Here is a 22,200-nt window from a genome sequence, read left to right on the forward strand (position 1 = left end):
AGGGTTTGGTCAGAACCAATCAAATCTTTTGTTTTAAAATCAAGCACGCACCCTGTATGGTGCAATTTAAGGCAGAATTTTTCCCTGATTGCATGATAAGCATGCCTTTCTTCTGCTTAACCGTCTTGAAGTTTTTCATGTATATTATTAATAAGTGACCACATGATTTTTCTTGTGCAATTTGGAATAAATAAGCACTAAAGACTACAAATTGCACTAGGCCTATTTTGGTCATCTTTGAAAAAATTAATTTGTGCTTATTATTCCAAATTGCACTCGAAATCACGTGATTACCTATACAAAGTGTCTCATAGACTCTGGCCCTCAGGTAAAGATACACAGTTGCCTTCACCCTAAGCAAAAAATAACGCTAACCCTGAACGCTGACCCAATTGCAAGAAATAAGTGGAAACTTGATATTCCATTTCAAAATCGATCTTTTATCTTATTTCTTGCATTTTCTGGACATACTTGCTGATAAGAAGATATCAACTTTACTGATTGCTCAACAAATATAACATAACCACATCTTTAAGACCCTGCCATGAGCAAATATGAGATCTTAATGAGGACTACCACAAAAAAGGCAAGCAAATTCAAAGGACTGGAAAAGAAATTTGGTTTCACATAAAAATGAGCATTTTCAAACCTTTATTTCCCGTGGATAGTGGGGGAGGGGGGGGGAGAAAGCAGAGGGGTTGGGAGAAGCACTCCTGTATACACTTATAGAAAACCATCATCTTCCCCAGGGTTTTTCTTACATTTCATGACTCACAGAGACCAACAAGGATTTATCATTTTCAACAAGCACCAGTAGATGGGACTCAACAGAGTCTAGCTGAGTGATGGTTAGTTTGGTGTTTTTGAATATAAGGGCCATGTAAAAGCTAGAATAATGCAAAAAGAGAAAGCAACATGTAAGAAGACAAGGTTCTTTTCTCCCTCCCCTTCTGTTCAGCTTTCGTGCTGCCACTTATTTTCTCCGCATTTAAGATCAAACCATTGCTATGCAGGCTAACTGTGGTACAGCGTTTAGCGCACCCGATTCCCACTACAAGGGTCATTGATTTGTGGCTGTTACTGTGTTGTTTCCATAGACAAGAAACTTCGCTCTACTTTGTCTCCATTCACTCAGGTGCACATGTACACTGTATGAATGGGTAACTTCTGGGGGCATCCTTTCCATGGACTAGCATCCCTACTGGGGGAAGGGGGGGGGGGGTGGGAAGGAAGTAGCAATACTCTTAGTTGCCTCAAGATACAGAAACTGGGTAAAGCTCTGGTAACGTGCACTTGAGTGGCTCACGTGTGACTTTTCCTCTGCTTTTTCCCAGCACCAGCATCCCTTTCCCACTTCATAGAATTGAACTTCTGAAAATCAAACACTAACCTTTGTTCAGGGGATCCTCTGGATTTGGTTCCTTTTTTTAAAACATGAAAAAAACCTCATTAGTGGCCATATACTGGTCTATTGATTCAGAGAAACCATAAATTCCAGACAAAATGACAGTGGATAACCCTAAGCAATTATTGAACTATATGTACGTACCAAAAACAGATATTGTATTCCATAAATTATAGAATTTATTGTTAGAACAGGTTTCCAGTCTTCCCTAGAAAAAAAGAAAGATTTTTTCCAAAAGATGTAAAACGTTGAAATTTCTTTTGCACTAACTGTACTAGTAATGGTTGAAATAAAGATCTTGCTTTCACACTGTATGACAGAACTGGTTAGCCAAGTTTCCTTTCACCCGTGAAGCACTTTTCAGACACCTTAGGAAGATAAAAGTATTGTTGACTTACACTGTAAGCAGATAGAAAACATGTGCTGTCAACCAAGACTTAAAGGCTCACATTTTTCTTGAAAGTCAAGCTCTGATATATCTTCCTTTGAACTGAATAACCTACTTTTTGGTAGACAGTAATGGACAGTTCACTCCATTAATGGTTGTGCTCTTGATTCAGTGAAAATAATTGTGACCCGCCACAGGATTTCAGAAAATAAGGTGAATGCACGCACACAGAATGCTCGCACAGTAAAACAAAAAAATTGACTTTAAACACTGACGATAGCTAGTGTGAGCCCTTGCCCTCATTACCTCTTAATGTATTGTTTCGCCTTGCACGGTAAAAAACAATGGAGCGCGTTAAGATCCTAGCGTGTTAATGTGGCACTATGTGACACGCTTACCATGTAACTTATTCTGTTAAGTAAAAGCATGATCTTAAAAGGGACATCAAACCCCGAAGATTAAATACAGAAATGCTGTTGGCAGCACGTCCAAAGTGGCCTCAGTTTCCCACTATAAATGTCACCAAATTTTCATTGTCTCATTCTTGTTTGAGGAATTTCAAAGTTTGTTTTTCATTCCAGGGCAATCACTGAACGCAGACAGGATTTAATAAAAAGAAATAAAAAGAACCACAGTTGGCTTTCCACTAATGAAAGGGCAATGTGTTTCCATAACTTAAACTTTGTCAATGAACTTGTCAATGAATACTCCAACAGTAACTCCAGACAAATTTTGTCCAGGGCCCTTTATTTTTCAGCCCTTTATTTTTCTGAACAAGAGGTCAACAATATCTTTGCTTTAGCAAGAAATAACACACGATGATAAAATGAGTAAATAATGGAAATTAAAAGACAGTATTGTTGTGTCATGCTGCCACCACACTGCCTGGACAGTGAGTTCTTAAAAGGCTTTTGGACATATAAGAGTTTTATACTGTCACAGCTTACCGTAAAATGTTCAAACAAACATTTCCTTCTAAATCGATATTGGGATGATAAACCTGAAAAAATAATGCATTCATGTTTTCCTATATCACACAAATAAGTTTTCACAGATATTGAGATGACATGGGGACCATTGAAGAGTAAAATCATCTGGCGTTAGACAGAATAAGTCTGGCCGGTTTAGGCTGGTTTGGGTGTCAAAGCGTTAATCTGTGATATCAGAATGACCAAAGTATAAAGCTTCAAAATGGCCATTAACATGAATTTTACATTGTATATAAATTATAATGTTCCATGTTGTGATGGTCTAACATGAATCCAAACACAAAACAGAAAACAAATGCCAAGTATGGGATGAACTCAACATGAACAGCCTTTTAAAATTTTTTCAAACAAGTCTTCTGAACCTCACTAATAGACCAATATTATTATTATTACAGGTCAAACGAGTTTACTTAGAGACTGGCGACATCACAGAAAGATCAGAAAGACATACCAAGCACATCATCACATACCTTTGTTTCACACTTGACTTTAGGAGCGTCATGGGGATAACCAGGACCAACCTTAAGTCGCAAAGAAATTCCAAAGATGTCACAAGTTAACAAAGTAAACAGTCTAATAGGTATTAACAATTCTCTCTTGAGAAATCCTTGAGCTTAGCATCCTTCAACCTCCATCCCCCATTTAATAGCAAGTAAATCCAATTTACTATTCTTCAATTAAAAACCCACATATACTGTGAACAATGTACAAAACAAATGAAAATTAAAACTGAACTGGTTTAAAAAAATCTTTAAACAGGATAAACGTGAACCAGAGAAACAATGGATCAAGGTTCTTTTCCCAGACATTCCTTAATTTTACTGTAGATAAATAAGCCTATAACCCTAAATCTTAGCCTTCTACTCCTCTGTTTATATTACAGAATTTTGAAAGTATGGTTTCTTTTGTTTATCCACCAAAGTTAGCCCTTCTATCTTGGGTTCCTTACCTTAAAACTAAACACAAATTTTCCATTTCTGTAAAATCCCTACAAAAACAATTTCAGAGCATTTAAATATTCCAAAATGATCAACACTATCTTTAATTTTCAAAAAGATAATATTTATTGTAATAAACTAATACTGTAAAAAACTAGTATAAGAAGATTACAGTAACAATATTGTTATAATGATGATACTACTACTACTACTACTAATAATAATAATAATAATAATCATAATAATAAAAGTACTATTACTACTACTACCAATAATTATAATAATAATTATTATGGACACTGGTTTAGCCGTCATTAGTATCATTCGATTGTATGATTTTAATATCTTTGCATCATGGAATTCTTAATTTTATAGAATTTTGAATTTTTTTATTATCAATCATTATAATAACAATAATAATAGTAATAATAATAATAATAATAATAATATTATTATCATTATTATTATTCGTATTAAAAGAGATTTCTTAAAAGATAAAACAGTAAAAGCGAACGATAAAAACCGACGTTTCGGAGTAGTCATGACTCCATTATCAAGGTAAAAGTTTAAAACATGCAAATAACAGTATTTAAGCGATGTGGCGCGAAAATTAACATAATAGGTGCGAAGATTACACAAATACTTTCGCACGAATAGAGTCCGATTGCACGTTCAGGTTTGGCTTTAAAGTTCTTATATAAAGCATTTCATACAATAAGCAGTCAAATTTGTTCCTGCACTTCTTAAGAACTTCGAAGCATTTCAGTAGGTCCTGAGGGATCCTCCTGTGTACGTTCTTGCAATGTTTGGCAATGGGCGAGGACTGTTGTTTATGTCCTTTTACACGATTGTGTAAATGTCTGCGTGTGTATCCTATATAACCTGCATCGCACAGGTCACATTGGTATTTATAAACAACACACTGTTCATTTACGATCGATGGCTTTGCTTCTTTCACATTCAGTTCTTGATCAATTTTTCGGCTGACAAATACGGGCTGGATGTTGGTGTTCACTTTTAGGCTCAGATCCTTGAGTTGTCCTTTCACAAAATTTGCTGAGGTTTGGTCTTTAAATGGTAGAACCACTCGAATTGTGTCTGTCTCTTTAGTTGGTAATAATGGTCGCTGCTGGTCACAAACCTTTGAGTCAACGAAATTTTTGATGGCAGAGTCGATGAGGTGTTTGGGGTACTTTAAACGCGAGAATACTGTCTTCAATCGGTCACATTCGTCTGAGAAGTGTGACCAAGAGGAAGATAAACTATGTGCTCGACCCAGCATAGTTCGGAGTAAACCCTGTTTGTACCGATTGTCAACGTGACTTTGGTAATGTAAGAGGAGACTTGAATTCGTGGGTTTTACGTACACCTTTGTCTCTATTTGGGGCGATCGGTTCAGTAACTGGATGCCCAAATAAGGAAGCATGCCGTTGCATTCGGTTTCCATCGTAAATTTTACGGAAGAATGTGCCTTGTTAAGCGTGTTCAGGAAGTTGGATGCTGTTGCGATATTTGGCATGATAGTAAGTGTATCTATCATCAACGTACCTTCCATAGAAAGAAGGGAGTTTACCCTCTCGCTCGAGGTTTTCCTCAATTGAAGACATGAACACATTAGCTAGCAGGGGACCAAGGGGGGAACCTTAGCTAGCAGGGAACCTTAGCTAGCAGGGGACCAAGGGGGGAACCTTGGCTTTAAAGCCAAACCTGAACGTGCAATCGGACTCTATTCGTGCGAAAGTATTTGTGTAATCTTCGCACCTATTATGTTAATTTTCGCGCCACATCGCTTAAATACTGTTATTTGCATGTTTTAAACTTTTACCTTGATAATGGAGTCATGACTACTCCGAAACGTCGGTTTTTATCGTTCGCTTTTACTGTTTTATCTATTATTATTATTATAACAATAACAACTGCAATAATTTTGTAATAGCAAAAGCAGCAATACTGAAAGCTGGGTTGTCTATAAGGACCACTAGTAAACCATCTTCAGCTGCCTACTTTAGTCTCATTATACCACCAATCAAGATGAAAAATCTTACACTTTCTTAAACTTTTAAACATTCTTCTCCCCGTTTTGAGTGAATGCATATTTTACAAAGATTAAACAAGTCTAAATTACAACAAAAGTGCTCATGCTCGATCGTTCATGTGAATGGTGTGGAACATCTGGAACATTTAACTGAATAGTTCCCAGTCTTGTGCTTAATCTGACGAAACAAAATGGCCAAGCTCACTTTCACTGCCACCTATAATCATAAGCCTTCCACTTTCAAATTTATTGACAGCCCGGACAAAAAGATAGAAGTGATCCTCACACCTATCTGAAAAGAAGACCAATTTCGATATAAGGCTCAAGAGGAATAAATATATAAGGATTTGTCTGAGTTTATTACACAGAGCCTTGGGATGATGTTTTTTGTTTTGGACTGAATTTTAATACTGTATATCGAAAGTGGCCTATTATCCACTGCTATCTTTCATCTATTATTAACCTGCACTTCTATAACTATTGTATACATTTCTTTCATTCATCACTCCTTTCACTGGAGCGCAAGAGGGCAACAAATTGACTTGCTCCCAACTGAGTGGCTTGACATACATGCAAGTCAGTTGGTAAAGCATTGCACTAGCATCACAGAGGTCATGGATTTCAAGTCCTGTTGAAGCCTTTTTAGCAATAATACTGTGGGCACTAGTGCATAAGCAACACCAATAGGTGAGCCGCACATTTTTGTTTGATTCGCAAAAAAACCCAAGAGAAATATTGGGATAGAAGATTTACGACTAGTCAAGTTATCAGAAAATGTTCTGTACAGTGCCTGCTAAGGACTTACATGATTATGAGCAACAAAAATTACCTCTTCGCAGCCCCTTTTTATTCAAATTTCATCAATGTCTAGAACCAAATTTCATCAAGGTCTAGAACCCCCAAAATCACAAATCATGGCAAGGTGTGTCTTTATCTCAACAATAAATGGATACCAAAGGTACTGAGATATTAGCAAGGCTGATGCCTAATGGTCGCCTGGTCACCTGGGGTGCCATACTTGCGAGCGCAGACTACCAAATTTCTGAATGAGTAGCCCAATCCGGCTCCTAACTTATCACGAGGTTATTCATTCTCACTTTTAATTAATAGATTCTGGGCTCTTGAAAAAAGGACTCAGGCTACTAACTTTTAATGTTGGAAGCCTGAAGGGCTTTCACCCTTAGGCAGCACCCTTGGATATGAGAGAGCTACTGAAGAAACATTCATGTCTAGTCAAAAGCTTGCAATACACTTTCCTTCTGTATTCTTACCAATGGATTCAAAATTTCTTAGTGTGGGGGGAAAAATCTCTGCTGGGGTTAAAGGCAGCACATATGGAAATTTCTTTTTTTTCAATTATCCATGTAAAGCAAAGATCAACCAGTTCAACAAACCACTAAAGGGCAACATTCAGGATGAGATTTAACAAGAACAACCACCCTTTTAGGAGCCACCAGATCTTACTTGTATACAATGTACACAATACTCAACAACGGATTTAATCTTTAATCATAATAATTTTGGCGTTTTAGGTTTATTTCCAGACAATTTTACTTGTCAACTGGCGGTGTCCTGGGTATCTGAGGAGTGAATGGATTACCAAGGAGATCATGTGAATTGTTTATAACTAGACTAGTGAACCCAACAGATAGTAATGCTGTGGAACATTCTGTTTCTACTGATTCATGTACACTTTTTTAATTAATTACAATCTTGTTTTTCCGGCCTAGGCTGAATTCATATACTTGTATTATTCTTAAATGACATTTCCATTTTTGAATGTGTTGGGGTATCAATAATAATACAAGTGTTCGGGGTCTAGATCTGTAGCACATTACATTATGAACTTGCTCCATCAGTTTTTTCGTTGTAAACTGAATTTCAGCCACCTTCTCCACTCACTCACTCAAGAAGAGAGTGAGCGAGCGGAGAAGGCGGCTGAAATTCAGTCTATTATTTTTCATTGCAGTCAGCAAGGTCAAGATGTCACGTCAGACAATATTCGGCCATATTGGCTTCTCACAGAAACACCATGATGGAAGTAAGTTATTTCAGCCTCATGTTTATTTTCAAAATATTGTTAAAATTTCCCAAATTTTAGTCTCAATATTCTTAAAAATCTATATTCTTATAAACAAAAGAAAAGAAAAGAATATAGCATTGGTAAGCAAAGCAACTGTGCATAAAAGTGAGTAAGGCACAAGGTATTCTTCCTTGTGGTAGATGAACTGCAAACTTCAGCTATATTAAGATTGAATTCAGCCACTCTTGTCTTGATTTTGCTGCTCTTGAACATAGGACATGATTGCCATAGCTATTAAGGACATTCGTGCCAAAATCTTCCTACGGTGAGATTTTCTTCATTTCTCGCCTAGAGTTAGGTCATAAAGTACTTACTCCAAAAATGAAAAAAAAAATGGGGGTCACCAACTTTGTTTCGGAGAAAATGGCAGTGGAAAAATGCCTTAATTTCAAGAAATCGGTCATAATAGCGAGATGTAGGCTCATCTGCTCATCCATCGAAAACCATAAAAATAAACTGTTGGAGTGAAAGTTTCCATGCATAGGTTTTTAGGAGTGAGATTTTTTAATAATTGTATGCCGCTAGGGATGTGGTAAACAGTAGAGTTCATCCTCGACGAGTGTTTTCGTAAGCTCTATCCGTTGCAACCACTACCGGAATTCCATGGCACGAGGAAAGAAAATGTTAAAAAAAGATAACTTCTTACGGTGAGAATTTTTTTATTTCATCATATTTTGTAGATAGTAAGTAAAGTAAGTGATTCATGATTTAAAAAATAGGGGTCACCGATGATCTGAACGAGTAAAATCGATGTGATTTTGCAAAGCTCATGGAAAAGTTCGTTTGTCACGCTTTTGCGTGACCTGTCGGGCAAGGACTGGAACCCAAGAGAGGATCGATCGTTGAAGAGATGAAAGGTTTTTACCGAAAAAAAAAACCTTTTTCGAGCATAGCAACGACATTTTAAGCAGGGGTCATCTTCATTTGGTTGGTGTTTTGTATAATATCTCCCCATTGCCGTCATGCTCATCCTCTGGAGTGTGCTTTTTTGTGAAATTCAATCGCTGATAGTTTCCACGCAGGTCCGCACTATTCAAGCGGACGAGGACGAAAATACTCCTCAATTTTCACGAAAGTAAAGGGAAAGAACTTTAAAAACATGCATTCACTTTGAACTTAAGTTCGTAGGGTAATAAAAACATTAAAAAGAAATAACCCCATTAAATTTACGCAACGGTTCGTCCACGAGTTTTCCAAACTTTCAGCCACTAGTCTACTCGATCTGCTACCTTTTCCAGAGCTTTTCCATCCTCCCGCTCACTTCTCTTTGAAGTTTCTTGATGATTCGGAAATAAATGTGCCATTCTTTTGCCGGCCTGTAATTTTTTCCTCGGCGTTTTTGTCGCCATGTTATTTTAACTGATGCTTAAAAAATTTGTATGAAAGTCAAGTAGACTAGTGCATGACTGATAAAACCTCGTGAATATCAGTCATGCAGTAGTCTACTTGACTTTCATAAATATTTTATATCAATCTTGACTGATCACGATCTTCTCTGATCCAACGCTGTGCAAGACTTACCGTCCCCGGTTTTTGCAAAGGTTTTAAAACCTCAACTTCACTACTGCTCAAAGTAATACGTGACATATTACAGTCGCGTTACATGCGCAGTAACGTTGCGCACAAACAATTAGCGCGAACGTCCTTAAATTAGGACTCCTCAGTGTAGAATTTGGAATTAATTATTTACACCACTTCCATCCAATCAGAATTGAGATTTTGTTGAATGTAATGTAGTGAAATAATTAAAGCCTAGGATACATTGGGGAAAGCAGAGTACACTTACCACTAAGCCAAGCCTACTTCCCAAAGGATTCCAGCAAGAGATTGAAAGAAACTGGGGTCAGTTGACCATCAGGCCCTAGTTACTCAATTTGGGATAATCTGAAATATCTGATAAATCACTTGATAGTGATTTATCTCAAGGCTGCTGCCTAAGAAAATTTTAAAGGGGCCCTCAGAGCTAAATGCTGAGAACTTAGGAGCCCAACATATGAAGTGAAAGGTGTTGCTGTGAAAAATTAAGGCGCCCAGAGCTATTCTTTGGGAGCCCCAGGCTACTGGGCTCCTGTTAGGCAACAGCCTTGTATCTAGTTGATAGGTTTATCCACCTTTTGAACAACTGAGATCTGATGGATCCTTATTCAAATTAATATCACTCAGGAGATCTGTTTTTGTTACCTCATCAGGTGAAATGATTAGCTTAAAATTGAGGGTATCATCTGGATCAGGGAAATCTGTCTGACATGTTTTTGGTAGAACAAGTTCTGTAAGATCTGCAATAAAAATGAAAGACTCAAAAGTTCACTTTTTTATTTCATACATTATAATGTGAAGACCAAACTAAACATGTAGATGTTAAAGAGATGTCGAACAAGCAAGCACAGAGGCCATCGTATCAATTAAAGCTTCTTTGTAATTAACATGGCAAACAAATTAAACAAAGTTACCCTCAAGGGGCCTCAACTGGTTTTTGTTAATGAACCCGAAAAGAAAAGAAATGACTACTACAAAGTCAATTCAAAACATAAGACTTTGCTTAACTGTAAGCTTACAATCACATTCGGTTTGGGTAAAGTTTTCGAAAGCGGAAACAATTGTTAAAAACTGCCATGATCGTCTTAGGACAACAACAATCCAATGATTAAGGATGGTAAGAAAGATTAAAATTATGGCCGACAAGAATAGTGCCTGTCTCTTCTTTACCTTCATAGATGTCTGATTGATTCGAGGAAGGATCCTCGAGTATGACACGAGACAGCTCCATGATGCAACAGCACCAAAATAACAGCCTCATCAAGGTTCAACACCACACTATGCCTCACCTTTTTGTAGTCTTAGTTGAGCAGCAGAAGCCCTCTTTGTCCCTCCTTTGGCGCCTTCGCCTTCCTTTTTTTGTTGCTTCAGTGAAAAAAGCTTGATCATGTCTCCTATACAAACCAGAAGGACAAGAAAATACCACAATTCCACCCAACTAATGACAAATGCAACAAGGGGAAAGAGTCGTCCGTCAGACTCTCTGAAAAACTTACTTCGGCGCCGGCTCACACGGTGCGATCTTATTGGTTTAAAATTGTCGAGGAATTTCCGCTCTAAGTTCGACAGGAATCGGCTCTTGGCGATCAATTATTGAGTGGAAATATTTGGTCCCAGACTTTCGTGATACACAGTTACGGACATTTGGCGCGCTTTTTTGAGTTCTTGGCGCGCCGGCCGCAAGCTCGCCACAGCGGGAAAATTTTTCCCACTTGCTGAAGTGGCTCTTTTACATAAATTGGCTTTCACAAAGGACCACTCGAGGTAAGAAAAACTTAAGTTATAACATAAACAATAAGCTTTTTTTGTGCTACTACATTTATTTTTATGAGGTCGAAGCTTGTTTATCTTTCAAGGAAAAAGGAATTGCTTTTCACTGAGACAATTCGGAATAGATTTTATTTCCGGATCGTCGTCTGAAACTTGTAAGAAAATGTCTTCCTTATTTTGTTGTAACTGTTTAATAACTGGGGTATCAAGCTTTCATTTCCATTTACTGTTTGCTCCTCACGCTGAAAAAAAAAATCGTCGAAATATTTTGACAAATAAGCTTGCGTGTTAGGTATAAGCTTATATTTTTTAAAGCTCTAGTTTACAGGAAACTATTTGCAACTTTCTTTTCCAGAAACACTGTTTTTTTTTGTGTGTTGCACACCTTCAAGGCCAGGTTGTCTGAGAAACAATGTCGATCACAATGTGCCATTACATGAGAAGTGTAAAGAAAAGCAGAACGAGCAAGCGAGGGCATTCGAAAACGCCGCACACAACTTCCACTGGCAAAAGACAGAGGAATCAGGCTTTGAGTTCAGGAACGCCCCTCGGTCTTTTCGGCGTCCTTCCCCGTGAAATGCGCTTCGGAATTTTTGGTTTCACTCGGCCAGTTGACCTTGGACGACTTTCGCTCACATCAAGGAAGTTCCGAGACGAAGTAATCGACTTCATTCACAACAGCGACGCTTTGCCTATTATCGTGCCAAAAGTCCACCTCAACGATGAAAAGGATTCTGCAGAGGTTTTTATAACCATGGAAACGGAATACTGCTGCAATCACTTCAAACAGTTAGGTACGTTATATTTAAAGATGCAACAATTATTGAAATTTTCCAATCTTTGACCCAATTTATTTCCCAAACGTCCTCTTTTGATAAGAAAACCAAGACATGATATTAATCAATTTCATCTTTTGAGCATCATCATCAACATGTGAATAAGTCCACGCAATTTTATCATTTTCTATTTTCAGGAATATTGTTGAAACGGGCAACGTGCCTTTTTTCAACCAAGGAGAGGCTAAAAGAAGTCGGGATCATTCTCGACAAGGTATCTGTTGTGACATTGCATGAATTATTCTGTTCAAAATAAAATTAATGTACTTTTTCTCTCTTATTCAGCACCAACCCAAAAGTTCGACATTAACAAGTGATCACTTCACATCCGACATACGAATGCCTACCAGTTTATTCATCGTTTGAAACCACAAAAAGTCAGATCAACTAACGCGTATTCCGCCAAAATATCTTAAAAACAGAATTCGAGGTCCGTAGCATATTAAAGTTAAGGCCTATAGTGCGCGGACGTTCTGAAAGATATATATATGTTATCTGCCAGTAGTGAGGGAGGAACGCGTGACGAATCCCTAAGAGAGTCTGCGTGGGAGACTACCAGCCGGGATCGAGGTCCGTATTGCAAAAAAAAAATGTGGCTGCGGCCTTGGTTACTGCGGAAGGCCGCAGGTCTCGGACGGTACTCAAGACAGAAAACACTAATCGACCTAGGCTGGTGGATGAAATGTCATGTTATTTTTTCTAAAATGTAATGAAATGCTTGCAAAAAAAATACACCCAAACAGGCTCCCTCTATACTAATATTCCTTATTCCAAAATGGCTTCGATTTTAGTATTCTTTTGTTTGCTTGCAAATGAGCCCTTGTTGCCTCGTTCAAGGGTAAATATTATTATTCATTCAAAATATTTCCCCGTTTCTGATTGGTTAAAGCCACACGCATAATTCACCATAACCAGCTGCTGTTCACCAAATTTGGAAAGAAACTTCGTCATATTGAATCAATGACGTCAAAAGTGCAGCCCGCTTCAGATTATTGAACCGTTGACCGAAAAAAGCTGGGGACGAGATTGTGTTATTTTTGTTGAGCAGAAAAATGGCTGCGAGTAGGTTTAGAAGTTTGAGCGAAGAAAATTTTTGAATGAATAATAAAGCAATTATTGAATTCGGCTTTCGTAGAATATGAAGAATTCTGCAGATCTCTGAGGATGTTATCCACCTCGGCCTTCGGCCTTGGTGGATAACACCCTCCTCGACCTGCAGAATTCTTCATATCCTACTCAGCCTCATTCAATAATTGCTAATTATCATATGGTATATGGCCCGTACGGCCCCGCACGCGCTTTCATTGCAAAACTATTGGGAAAATCCCCGTATGAGGGCCGTACGCATTAGCCCGAGAAGGGCCGGAAAAAAGCCGTACGGCCCTACTAGGAACACGTACTGCTCCGTGAGATGCAATTTTAGGGGATTTCGTCGCTTTTAAACATCCAAGTAATTTGCGGACAGAAAAGCAAATGCAAACAACATATTAGATAAATTTTCTGTGGAGATTTTTGTTTTTTATCTTGTCCAAACTTCATATTCTGAGTGCTCATGAGTAGTGTTAAGAGTCCATATGATGAAATGCTTATTGTCTGAGTTTAGGTCGGCCGGACAGGAACATATTTGGCCCTCGATCATGGCGCACGGATCTCGCTGCGCTCGGCCCGTGCGCCATGATCTCGGGCCAAATATTTTCCCGTCCGGCCCTTCCACTCAGTCAATAAGTACATAAGAATTTTCAGTTTAAGAACCAGAAAACAAGGGCTAATTTGCAAGCAAACAAAATAATACTAAAATGACGGCCATATTGGAAAGAGATAGCAGATAGTTAAAAAAACTATATATGCTTACGGCGTTATTTGTTCTTTCCTTCGCAGCTAAAAGACACACACTGTAAGATCTGCACCATACTGGGCAGTGACATAGCCTACAGCTGTTATGGAAAGTTTCTCCATTCCTTTGTAGCAGGATGGGAAGACGACGAGAAGTTTAAGGCATATCTTGCCATCAAAGGTCTGCAAAGAACTTGTGTTTGAGCAACTCATTCTAGAAACAGTTTACGCCACAAGACTTCAATTTTGCACAATAACTGGTCCAAACATGAGCTTTATTTTTTTATTTTTTACCGAAAGGGGTATGAGAACTCTGGACTAACTCTAGTCACTATTCATCCTAAATTGATGGCTTCCAAGATTCGAGTATAGAATTTAAAAATAAAGTTAAATTAACTATAACGTTGTTTTACCATTCATTTCATTTTCTTATAATTTAGGCCGATCTTTAAAATAAAGAGAATCGCAACATGTCACATCAAACCAAGTTGTTCTTGTAGGAGCATCGTGCTTGGATGATAGAATCAGACAAGTCCTACGCTCCACACCAGGATCACAACCATGGCACGAGAGGTACATCAGAGTATTTTGCAGGGAAATTTTCCTGGACAAATCGGGGGATCTTAATGAGACAGGATTTTGGCTTTGTAAGATCCTGAAGCCATGGCCTCTTGTCTTCCAAGCTCGACTTCTTTACATAATTTATGGGCCTGTTAATGAGGACAATGGTAAGTACTTAAATAAAGGTTAGTATACACTGTTCGGTAAAAGCGCAACATTTTATCGTACAGAAAGGAACAATTTGATGGGCCCACTAATTACAAGGACATTTGGTTTCTCCGTGGGCTCCCTTGAAATAATAATAATAAACTTAAACTCGAAGTCTTCCCATCACTTCACATTTTTTTTCTTGCATGATCCGTTTCGGTGACTATAATAAGGTTTCTCTATTTTGTGAGGAACTATCCTTTTTTGGTAGTTAGAGTAGGGCAGGTCTTGGAAAAACACAAAAACCGCGTTAGCACCGACAACAAAAAAATGGCTTTGGTAAAGATTTCGTCTCCGAACAAAAACAACGCGGCAAACAGCTCTAATTGTATTTACAGGAACTATTGACTGGCATGCAGTGGAAATCTGTCCAACATTCTTTGGCGTAGAGGATGCCGAACTTCAAGAACTAGCAACTGCCTTGAAGATCTTACATTTTCATTGCGGCAACAAAGAATGGAATCAAGACGACTTTCTCAGCGTCTTCGAAGAGCTAACTGGTTTGTTTTTGAACTCGACCTAGATGCCAGTGATTTTTCTTTCATTTTTTTCTTCGCTAGTGGCAAATATTAACCAATGGTCATTGGAATCAGTCCGGCATCACTATAGAGACATTGAAACATAGATTTTAGTTCTCAGTGAAAATTTTCCAAGACTCGTATTAAGCTTCGATGTAAACGGCTGGTTTTTAGGACAACGCAAGCATAAGAACACCTAAAATGATATGCAACTTTGTAGAATATTGATCATTAGTAGTTTTTTTTATGGGTACTTCAAACCTTCTTGTGCTGCTTTTGCACAATTTCTTTTTTCAGTCAAATTAAAGTTCATCATTAAAGCTAATATTTTTCCAAAAAAAGGAAATTTTGATACCCATGCACAGTTATTGTGGAAACAAGATTTATTAAGAAAAATTAAGGTAATAACCCGTCAAGGTAGAAGATATCCCTCAGGCTTATGGCATGACTTTGCAGGACCTTTTTCCGTGGTAAACGGCTCCATTTCAAATAATTACCATTTTTTTAAGAGATTCAACTTTTGTCACTCTTTTCAAAAATCCTCTAGGCGATCGAAATTGAAAGAGAAAAGTCCGTGTGTAAAAAAAGACGTTAGTGCGTCTGCTGCCTGCTGGTAATTTGTTCGCGCTTGTACTTGCGTCGCTTGTAAAACCAGTCTAAAATGATCTACCTTTCTTGGGTCAACATTTTTAAAAGCGAACTTAAAAGCCCTGCCCGCCGACCTCGTTTAATAAGTCCCTTTGCCCTTTTGGTTATTTAGCCAGTTTTATTTGCATCGCGACCTTTGAAATTAATGGGCTATTAGTCTATTGTCAGATACTACCCTCCATGAAATAAAACCTTTTCCTTACAGTTTACTTTTACCAAACGCAGCCTTCTAACACTAATAAATTGAGGTGGTGAATTAAAAACGGGCAGCTCAGTTTATCTATTGAGGGTGAGGTAAGGTAAGCGCGTGGCCCAACACGCTGGAGCTTATCCCCGGTTTCTTTAGCATGAAGCGACAACGAGTATTTCTACTCCCCCCTGGATGGGATGCTAGTCCATCGCAGGGTTACCCCCAGCCTTAAATTCGCCGGTACCCATTTATACACCTGGGTAGAGAGAGGCACCGTGGCAGTAAAGCGTCTTGCCCAAGAACACAACACAATGTCCCCAGCCAGGACCCGAACCCGGACCACTCGATCCGGAGTCGAGCGCACTAACCATGAGGCCACCGCGGGTAGCCTACGTAGCAAGAGTTTTTTTTATGTTTTGCCCTCGCCCTATTCTCGCGCGGCCAGAAAAATGAATTCGCTTCTCGCCCGCTGGAAACGCTTGCCACGCAGGCTAAACTGCACGGTAACTGTTTCTTTTTAGGCGACCCACACTTATGACCTTCTGTTTTTTGCATGATCATCATCAGCTCAAACACTGCCTCTCTTTTATCGGTCAGGTATCCCAACCGATTGGTGTATGGAGAATGTCGCCAAACTGCTGAAGCTTTGCGGAGAATCAGTGTGTTACGACGTACTCGGAAATAAAGCTATGAACGGAAGAATTCACGAAATCTCCTACCTTGGCTATTATCTTGGACAGGTTATTTTGGCAATAGGATCGTAAATTTTAAGTTCCTAACAAATAGCTAGCTCAGTTTTAACAGATATTCGTAATTTACAGTTTTTCCATGTTAGATCTGCACTTAACTGTGCTCCTCTACAGGTTTATGCCCTTTCCGCCGAGTATAGCATTCACTAATGAAGCCGGCGGCAGACACCTCTTGAGAAACCGCTCTTGTGGTCAAAGTCAGTAACATAAACTGTGTTGGGATATTTAAAAATACATTTTTGTACTTGTTTACAACATAGTCTTAGATTAAAGGCATTCTTGATCTAAATAGGGAGCTACATGTAAGCCTTCTTTCAAACTTTAAAGTAAGGTTATTCGGTTAGGTAGCGTTTTATTTGAACGAGATTAAAAAAAATTAATGTGTCATACAAAAAGAAAAAAAGCTGAAGATAATGTGATCTCTTTTTTTTTCTGCAAAATTTAACAGGTGTTAGGACAAGACGATATCATGTATGGAAAAGAAACAGGCATCGAAAGCTTTGCAAAAACGGTAAAACAACTTCTGTCTGTGATACAAAGCAGTAAAGATCAAACAACACTGGTGTCATCTTTGTTCAATGTGTGGGAAGAGAACATACTTAGCCTCGGAGAAGGAATGCATGATGACGTTGGTAAGCAAGAAAAATCCCTTAAATGGTTGGTGACTACTTGTCAGTGAGGAAAATGGCGGACGAACCGTGCAATCATAACAATCATCAATTTGTGTTAACGTTATCAGCCATTTTGGTACAGGCTGCGCATGGACGAGAACGCTGAACCGCAAAAAAGTGATATTCAAACAATCCCGGGTCAGATACGCCAGTGTTTACATGAGGAAATTGAAGAAATTTCAACCCTTCTAGCCGGGTCAACCCGAGCCTTGAGAAGGGTTACCCGGCAAGGGGGGCTGACCCGGTTTGACTACTGTTTTCATGTAAACGCTTATAAACATTTGACTGCAAAAGGGTTACCCGCCGCGGTGATTCAACCCGGGGTAAACAGCAACCCGGGCTCGTGTAAACAGGCCCTAAGACGAAGAATTAGGTAGTATGGTCGCAGGCTCTGTGATACTAACTAAACACTCTTTATATTGAAATTTACTCTTTCCTAACAATGCGACTCTTATTTCAGACGTTGTTACACCAGAAGAACAAGAGCAAGTATTTGCTGCCAATGTACATAATCTGTGCAAAATGGCGGGCCTACTACTCCAAGAACGGGCTGAGAAATAAGGGAAACTCAGAAATTCAAAGTCTTAAGCCTGGTTTTCACTAGCGACCCAAGCACATGCGCAAACAAGGGCAAGCACAAGCACATGTATGGAAATTAAAGCACTCGTTCCAGGTTCCCCTCATCTGAGGATTTGAACAAAAGGCGGAAGCCGTGGTTGCTTATATGTCGACGTTAGTTTCACTTAGCATAAACTATCTTATTACACTATGCTTGCCTTGTGCTTGCGTCACTAGTGAAAACCAGTCTTCAGAAATAGCGAACTCTTGGGGCTCTCTCCTGTTCAAGGACTTCAAGGGGCTTGAAGCTATGCTAGTCTGGGAAAGGCAAAATCCTGGAATGTTTTGCAACTTCAAGGATTTGGATCTCATTTCAGTCAAGGAATGAACGTGAATGTAAATTACTGTATGTAAATGTCAAAACAATATTATTGCAAGAATTATTATTTAAGAATTTAAAAAGATTTCATCGCTATTTCTATGGTTTCATAAATGCACCGCACTGTATAAATATTTATTTAAGACTCGAAATATGGCATGTATCAAATACTTTTTAAACACCTGCCACCTGAAATCATAAGGGAGGCTTGTTAAAAATATTCAAATGGAGAATTTGTTTGGAACAAGTGTGTCGTGCTTAAAAGCCTTCAGTGAGAGTTATGCTTTTAAGAACTTGTAAATAAAGCGAAAGTCGTATTTTTAAAACCACAGAGAGCGTCCTTTACGTTAGGTTGGAAAGTTGAGCTATCAATCAATCCACGATTCAATCAGTCAGTCAATCAATCAAACAAATGAACAAAAAGCCATCGAATAGAAAGCAAAAGTTTTTCTCAGGATCCTTGTGACATCTTTGATAATCCTAACGAATTGGAAAGTTAAGGAAGTTCAAATTAAAAGGTTGACAAGACATCAAGTAGTCCAGTCCTGGCTCTCTCTCTCGGTCACGCAACGCTACGCTAAGCTCACGGGAGAGAGGGTCCAGGGACAATCGTGTGCGCATGTCAGCATGCGCAGTCAGTTTAGCTACGTTTTTTAGCTAACAGCCATCGCGCATGACCCTATCAAAGCAAACATGGCAGACGGCAGAGGCAATGTGATGAGCGCTTCGTGTGCCTCGGTCAGAGAAATATAAGTGAAAATGTTTTTGAATACCACTCCGTATTTATTGATGCACTCAGTTCAGTGTTTTCTTCGAGTGACGTCCCGTTCATGTTAGGGAAGAAACAAATACAAGCCATTGATGCCTGCCTGCGAAGGAGCGACGTTGTTGTAAATTTTCCCACTTACGCGTTGTGCCCATTATGGAGTAGAGAGATGTCACCATTTGAACCAAACACAAATCCTTGTTCCGCGTTTTTCTCAGAATTCCAGCGGCCATAGCCATTTCCAGAATCTTCTTGTCGGGAGTCTTCACTGTGTTTCTCCAACCGCTGGCAGGGCAAGCGACTGAAAAATTGTTGCAGAAGCTTGGCATCCTCCTCTTTCAATTATATCCAAATTTGAAATTCACAATGTCATGCACATTTTTTGATCTCAAAATTGAAGGATTAATTCTTCGGCATAATTCAAAGCGTTAATTGCTAAGCTGAGCCATGACAATTGCAGTGCAAGATCTTTTCAGTTCTACATTTTCCATCCCCACGTTGGCAACATCATTTGAACCCTTTGAAAGTGACAATGCGATATTTTCTCTAGAGGCTGGAATGGGTTTGATTTCCTTCCATCCTGTTGTGTATTCAATTAATGCATGCCTTATTCACCTGTTAGCGTGCAAAAATGCTTCATCTTTTCTTGGTTGGTTTTCATAAACAGCTCTGTTAGGCCGATAGTTTTCTTGATGATCGTGTCTAGTTTCAATTGGCAACAACGGAAACAGTACACATGCAGTTTCTCTAGCCCGCGTAGCTGGCGGGATATTTTTATTGTAGGATTCTTTAAACAAAGGGAGTAAATCGATGGTTGCTTATTTGTTTTGGCCGCGAGCGAATTACAACCATAACTGTCCCCATGCCCGTTGCGGCCAAAACCATCGTTCTCGGTTAAGGTGGCTTACTACATTTTTACGAATAAAAAGACCAATATTTTGAAAACTGTGAAATTAAAGAAACAGGATGTCTCTTCTGAAGTGTTAGCCACTGTAATTAATGCAAAATGTAATTTTACCTAACAAATAAATGCAACTCAGGGGAAAATGCTAAATATAGTGACCGAGATCCTGGAGAGGGGACTGGAAACTAGACATTCAAATGAAAGCCTGCATGTGCATGGAGGTTTCAACCCTTCTTTAGTCATTGAGGTTTCAATGTGACAGAGAGAGGGCTAGAACTGGACTAGACATCAAGTTGAGCGGCGAGTAAGCGACCTGAAAAACCGCTCGCGAAAACACGGCCATTGAGTGTTACCAGAAACCCATAAGGGTTGAAACGTGTAACGGCCCCTTGTGTGCTGGGAAACAAGCTTCTGAATATTCAATTTGCTAAGTACCATATTTGGAACAACAAGAGCGAGGGGTTTCCAAATATGGTACTTAGCACTGAAACATTCAACCAATCAGTTCGCACTGAATATTCGGAAGCTGTGAACGCGCGTTACACGTTTCAACCCTTATGGGTTTTTGGTGTTACATATGCACTCCCATCAGTTATGTAATGTGAAATTAACTTGAACAAGTTTATGTGTACAGTGACATAGAAACGAATGAATTTGATTCGATATTTTTCTAAAATATTTCAAGTTCGTGTAATAAATCGTTTTAATAAACTGTTACATGTAGGTTCGAATCTTAAATTTATTTTGAGAGCTAAACGGATTACAGCGTGTTTTCACGTGACGTCACGGCGGCCATGTTGGTATATATACTCGGTGCATACTTCATGTTAGAATAAATAAACAGGTGATTATACAAAATCGTGCGCTCTCATTGGCTCGCTATCTCGGATTATCAACCGATAATCACCTCAACGGACAAAATGGCTGCCAGTAGTCGTTTTGCCACTGTAAGTGAAGATGATTTCGCGTTGAAATGTTTTTTTTCTCTTTTTAGAAACAATCACCTGTGAATTCATACTAAAACAATTATCCGCCTCAGGCTCAGTGATTATCGGTGAATATTCACCTCGACTTCGTCTCGGTGAATATTCACCGATAATCACTTCGCCTTCGGCGAATAATTGTTAAATATTCGGTACTTACTTCATTTTATTATATCTCTCAGTACGCGCGCTGTGATTGGCTAAATTAGTGGGCCGTATTCTACAGTATGGCCAGCTGTAAAGGTAAAGTCTGCTACGAGCCTAGAAGGCCCATCAGGCCGGCGCTTATCTCCGGTTACTGGATGGGATGCTAGTCCATCGAAGAGTTACCCACAGCATTAAATACGCCGGTACCCATTTATACTCCTGAGTGGAGAGAGGCACCGTGAGAGTAAAGTGTTTTGCCCAAGAACACAACACAATGTCCCCGGCCAGGACCAGAACCCGGACCACTCGATCCGGAGTCGAGCGCACTAACCACCGCGCCTCCCACTATGGCTAGCTGTACAGCCTGCTAAATTTAAAATGTCAATAAAACATTCTCTAGCAAGTTTTCATGTCGTTTCTGTTACATAAACTTATAACACGGTTTGAATCTTGCAAGCAAGTATTTCAAACAGCCAAGAAGATTTAGTTTTTCGGATTTTGACGCGGCAATCTTTGTGGCAGTTGAACCTTCCGCTTGACTTCCACTAGTTTCCTTGCCTGCGCGCCGGATTAAGCTCAGAGATATAGTAAAGATCTTACTAGACTTGTTTTCTCGGTTCGTACTGTAAGTTACGGATCCTCGTTTAATTCCAGTTCATTTATGACCCAAGCGCGCGTGGGCCATAAATCAACGGGAAAAAAATCGGCCCGCAACTTACAGTACGACCGAGAAAACGATGTCAAGTATTTGTTATACACTTGACATCGAAGTGGGAAATTCGGCATTTCACATTCGACTTTCAAGTCCAAGACACAGATAGCGGACTTCAGGAGCTTGACGAAATTGTTCGACTTTTCGGGGAGGCTAAATTACTCACTTGCGTATGGGTATCCGGTCATATCATTCAAAGTCAGATCGATACACAGTGAGTCCGTTCCACAAACCTGAAGTCAGGTCATTTCACTTAGAAATAACCAGAAATCTTTAAAATAGTTAGGGCAGAATTAACTGAAAAGGGCGAACTTGAAGTTCCTTCGTGCGTAAAAAAAGAACTTATCAACTGATATAGCATTAACAAGACACTGAAAGTTTACGAGGGAAAAGG

The 22,200-nt window shown here is 39.1% G+C and overlaps 2 protein-coding genes and 1 pseudogene across 2 annotated transcripts in view; 1 reads left to right on the top strand and 2 right to left on the bottom strand.

The window, feature by feature from the left end:
• LOC138059012 (NEDD8-conjugating enzyme Ubc12-like) overlaps nucleotides 1-10,867 on the bottom strand; it is a 12,297-nt gene extending 1,430 nt beyond the window's left edge. Inside the window, exons 1-7 of the mRNA XM_068904494.1 lie at nucleotides 10,664-10,867; nucleotides 10,020-10,114; nucleotides 3,732-3,770; nucleotides 3,253-3,303; nucleotides 2,741-2,793; nucleotides 1,550-1,613; nucleotides 1,391-1,421 (exon numbers count right to left, since the gene is read on the bottom strand). Coding sequence (XP_068760595.1) covers nucleotides 1,391-1,421; nucleotides 1,550-1,613; nucleotides 2,741-2,793; nucleotides 3,253-3,303; nucleotides 3,732-3,770; nucleotides 10,020-10,114; nucleotides 10,664-10,763 — 433 coding nt within the window. The 5' untranslated portion in view covers nucleotides 10,764-10,867. The remainder of the gene's footprint in view (nucleotides 1-1,390; nucleotides 1,422-1,549; nucleotides 1,614-2,740; nucleotides 2,794-3,252; nucleotides 3,304-3,731; nucleotides 3,771-10,019; nucleotides 10,115-10,663) is intronic.
• Nucleotides 4,242-6,982, bottom strand: LOC138059626 (uncharacterized; annotated as a pseudogene).
• Nucleotides 10,868-11,556: 689 nt separating the features above from the next.
• Nucleotides 11,557-18,074, top strand: LOC138013858 (F-box only protein 47-like). Its single transcript, XM_068860903.1, has 8 exons — nucleotides 11,557-11,938; nucleotides 12,118-12,194; nucleotides 13,859-13,994; nucleotides 14,314-14,541; nucleotides 14,920-15,081; nucleotides 16,535-16,677; nucleotides 17,135-17,318; nucleotides 17,818-18,074. The coding sequence occupies exons 1-8, from the start codon at nucleotides 11,557-11,559 to the stop codon at nucleotides 17,916-17,918; spliced, it is 1,413 nt and encodes a 470-aa protein (XP_068717004.1). The 3' UTR covers nucleotides 17,919-18,074.
• Nucleotides 18,075-22,200: the final 4,126 nt, after the last annotated feature.

Source organism: Montipora capricornis, chromosome 8, assembly GCF_036669925.1.
Source record: "Montipora capricornis isolate CH-2021 chromosome 8, ASM3666992v2, whole genome shotgun sequence".
Lineage (NCBI taxonomy): Eukaryota > Metazoa > Cnidaria > Anthozoa > Scleractinia > Acroporidae > Montipora > Montipora capricornis.

Coding starts and splice junctions, on each gene's coding strand:
- LOC138013858 (XM_068860903.1), top strand. CDS start 11,557: ATGTCGATCACAATGTGCCATTACATGAGAAGTGTAAAGAAAAGCAGA. Junction 13,995..14,313: donor GGCATATCTTGCCATCAAAG/GTCTGCAAAGAA, acceptor TTGTTCTTGTAG/GAGCATCGTGCTTGGATGAT. Junction 16,678..17,134: donor TTGGCTATTATCTTGGACAG/GTTATTTTGGCA, acceptor AAAATTTAACAG/GTGTTAGGACAAGACGATAT.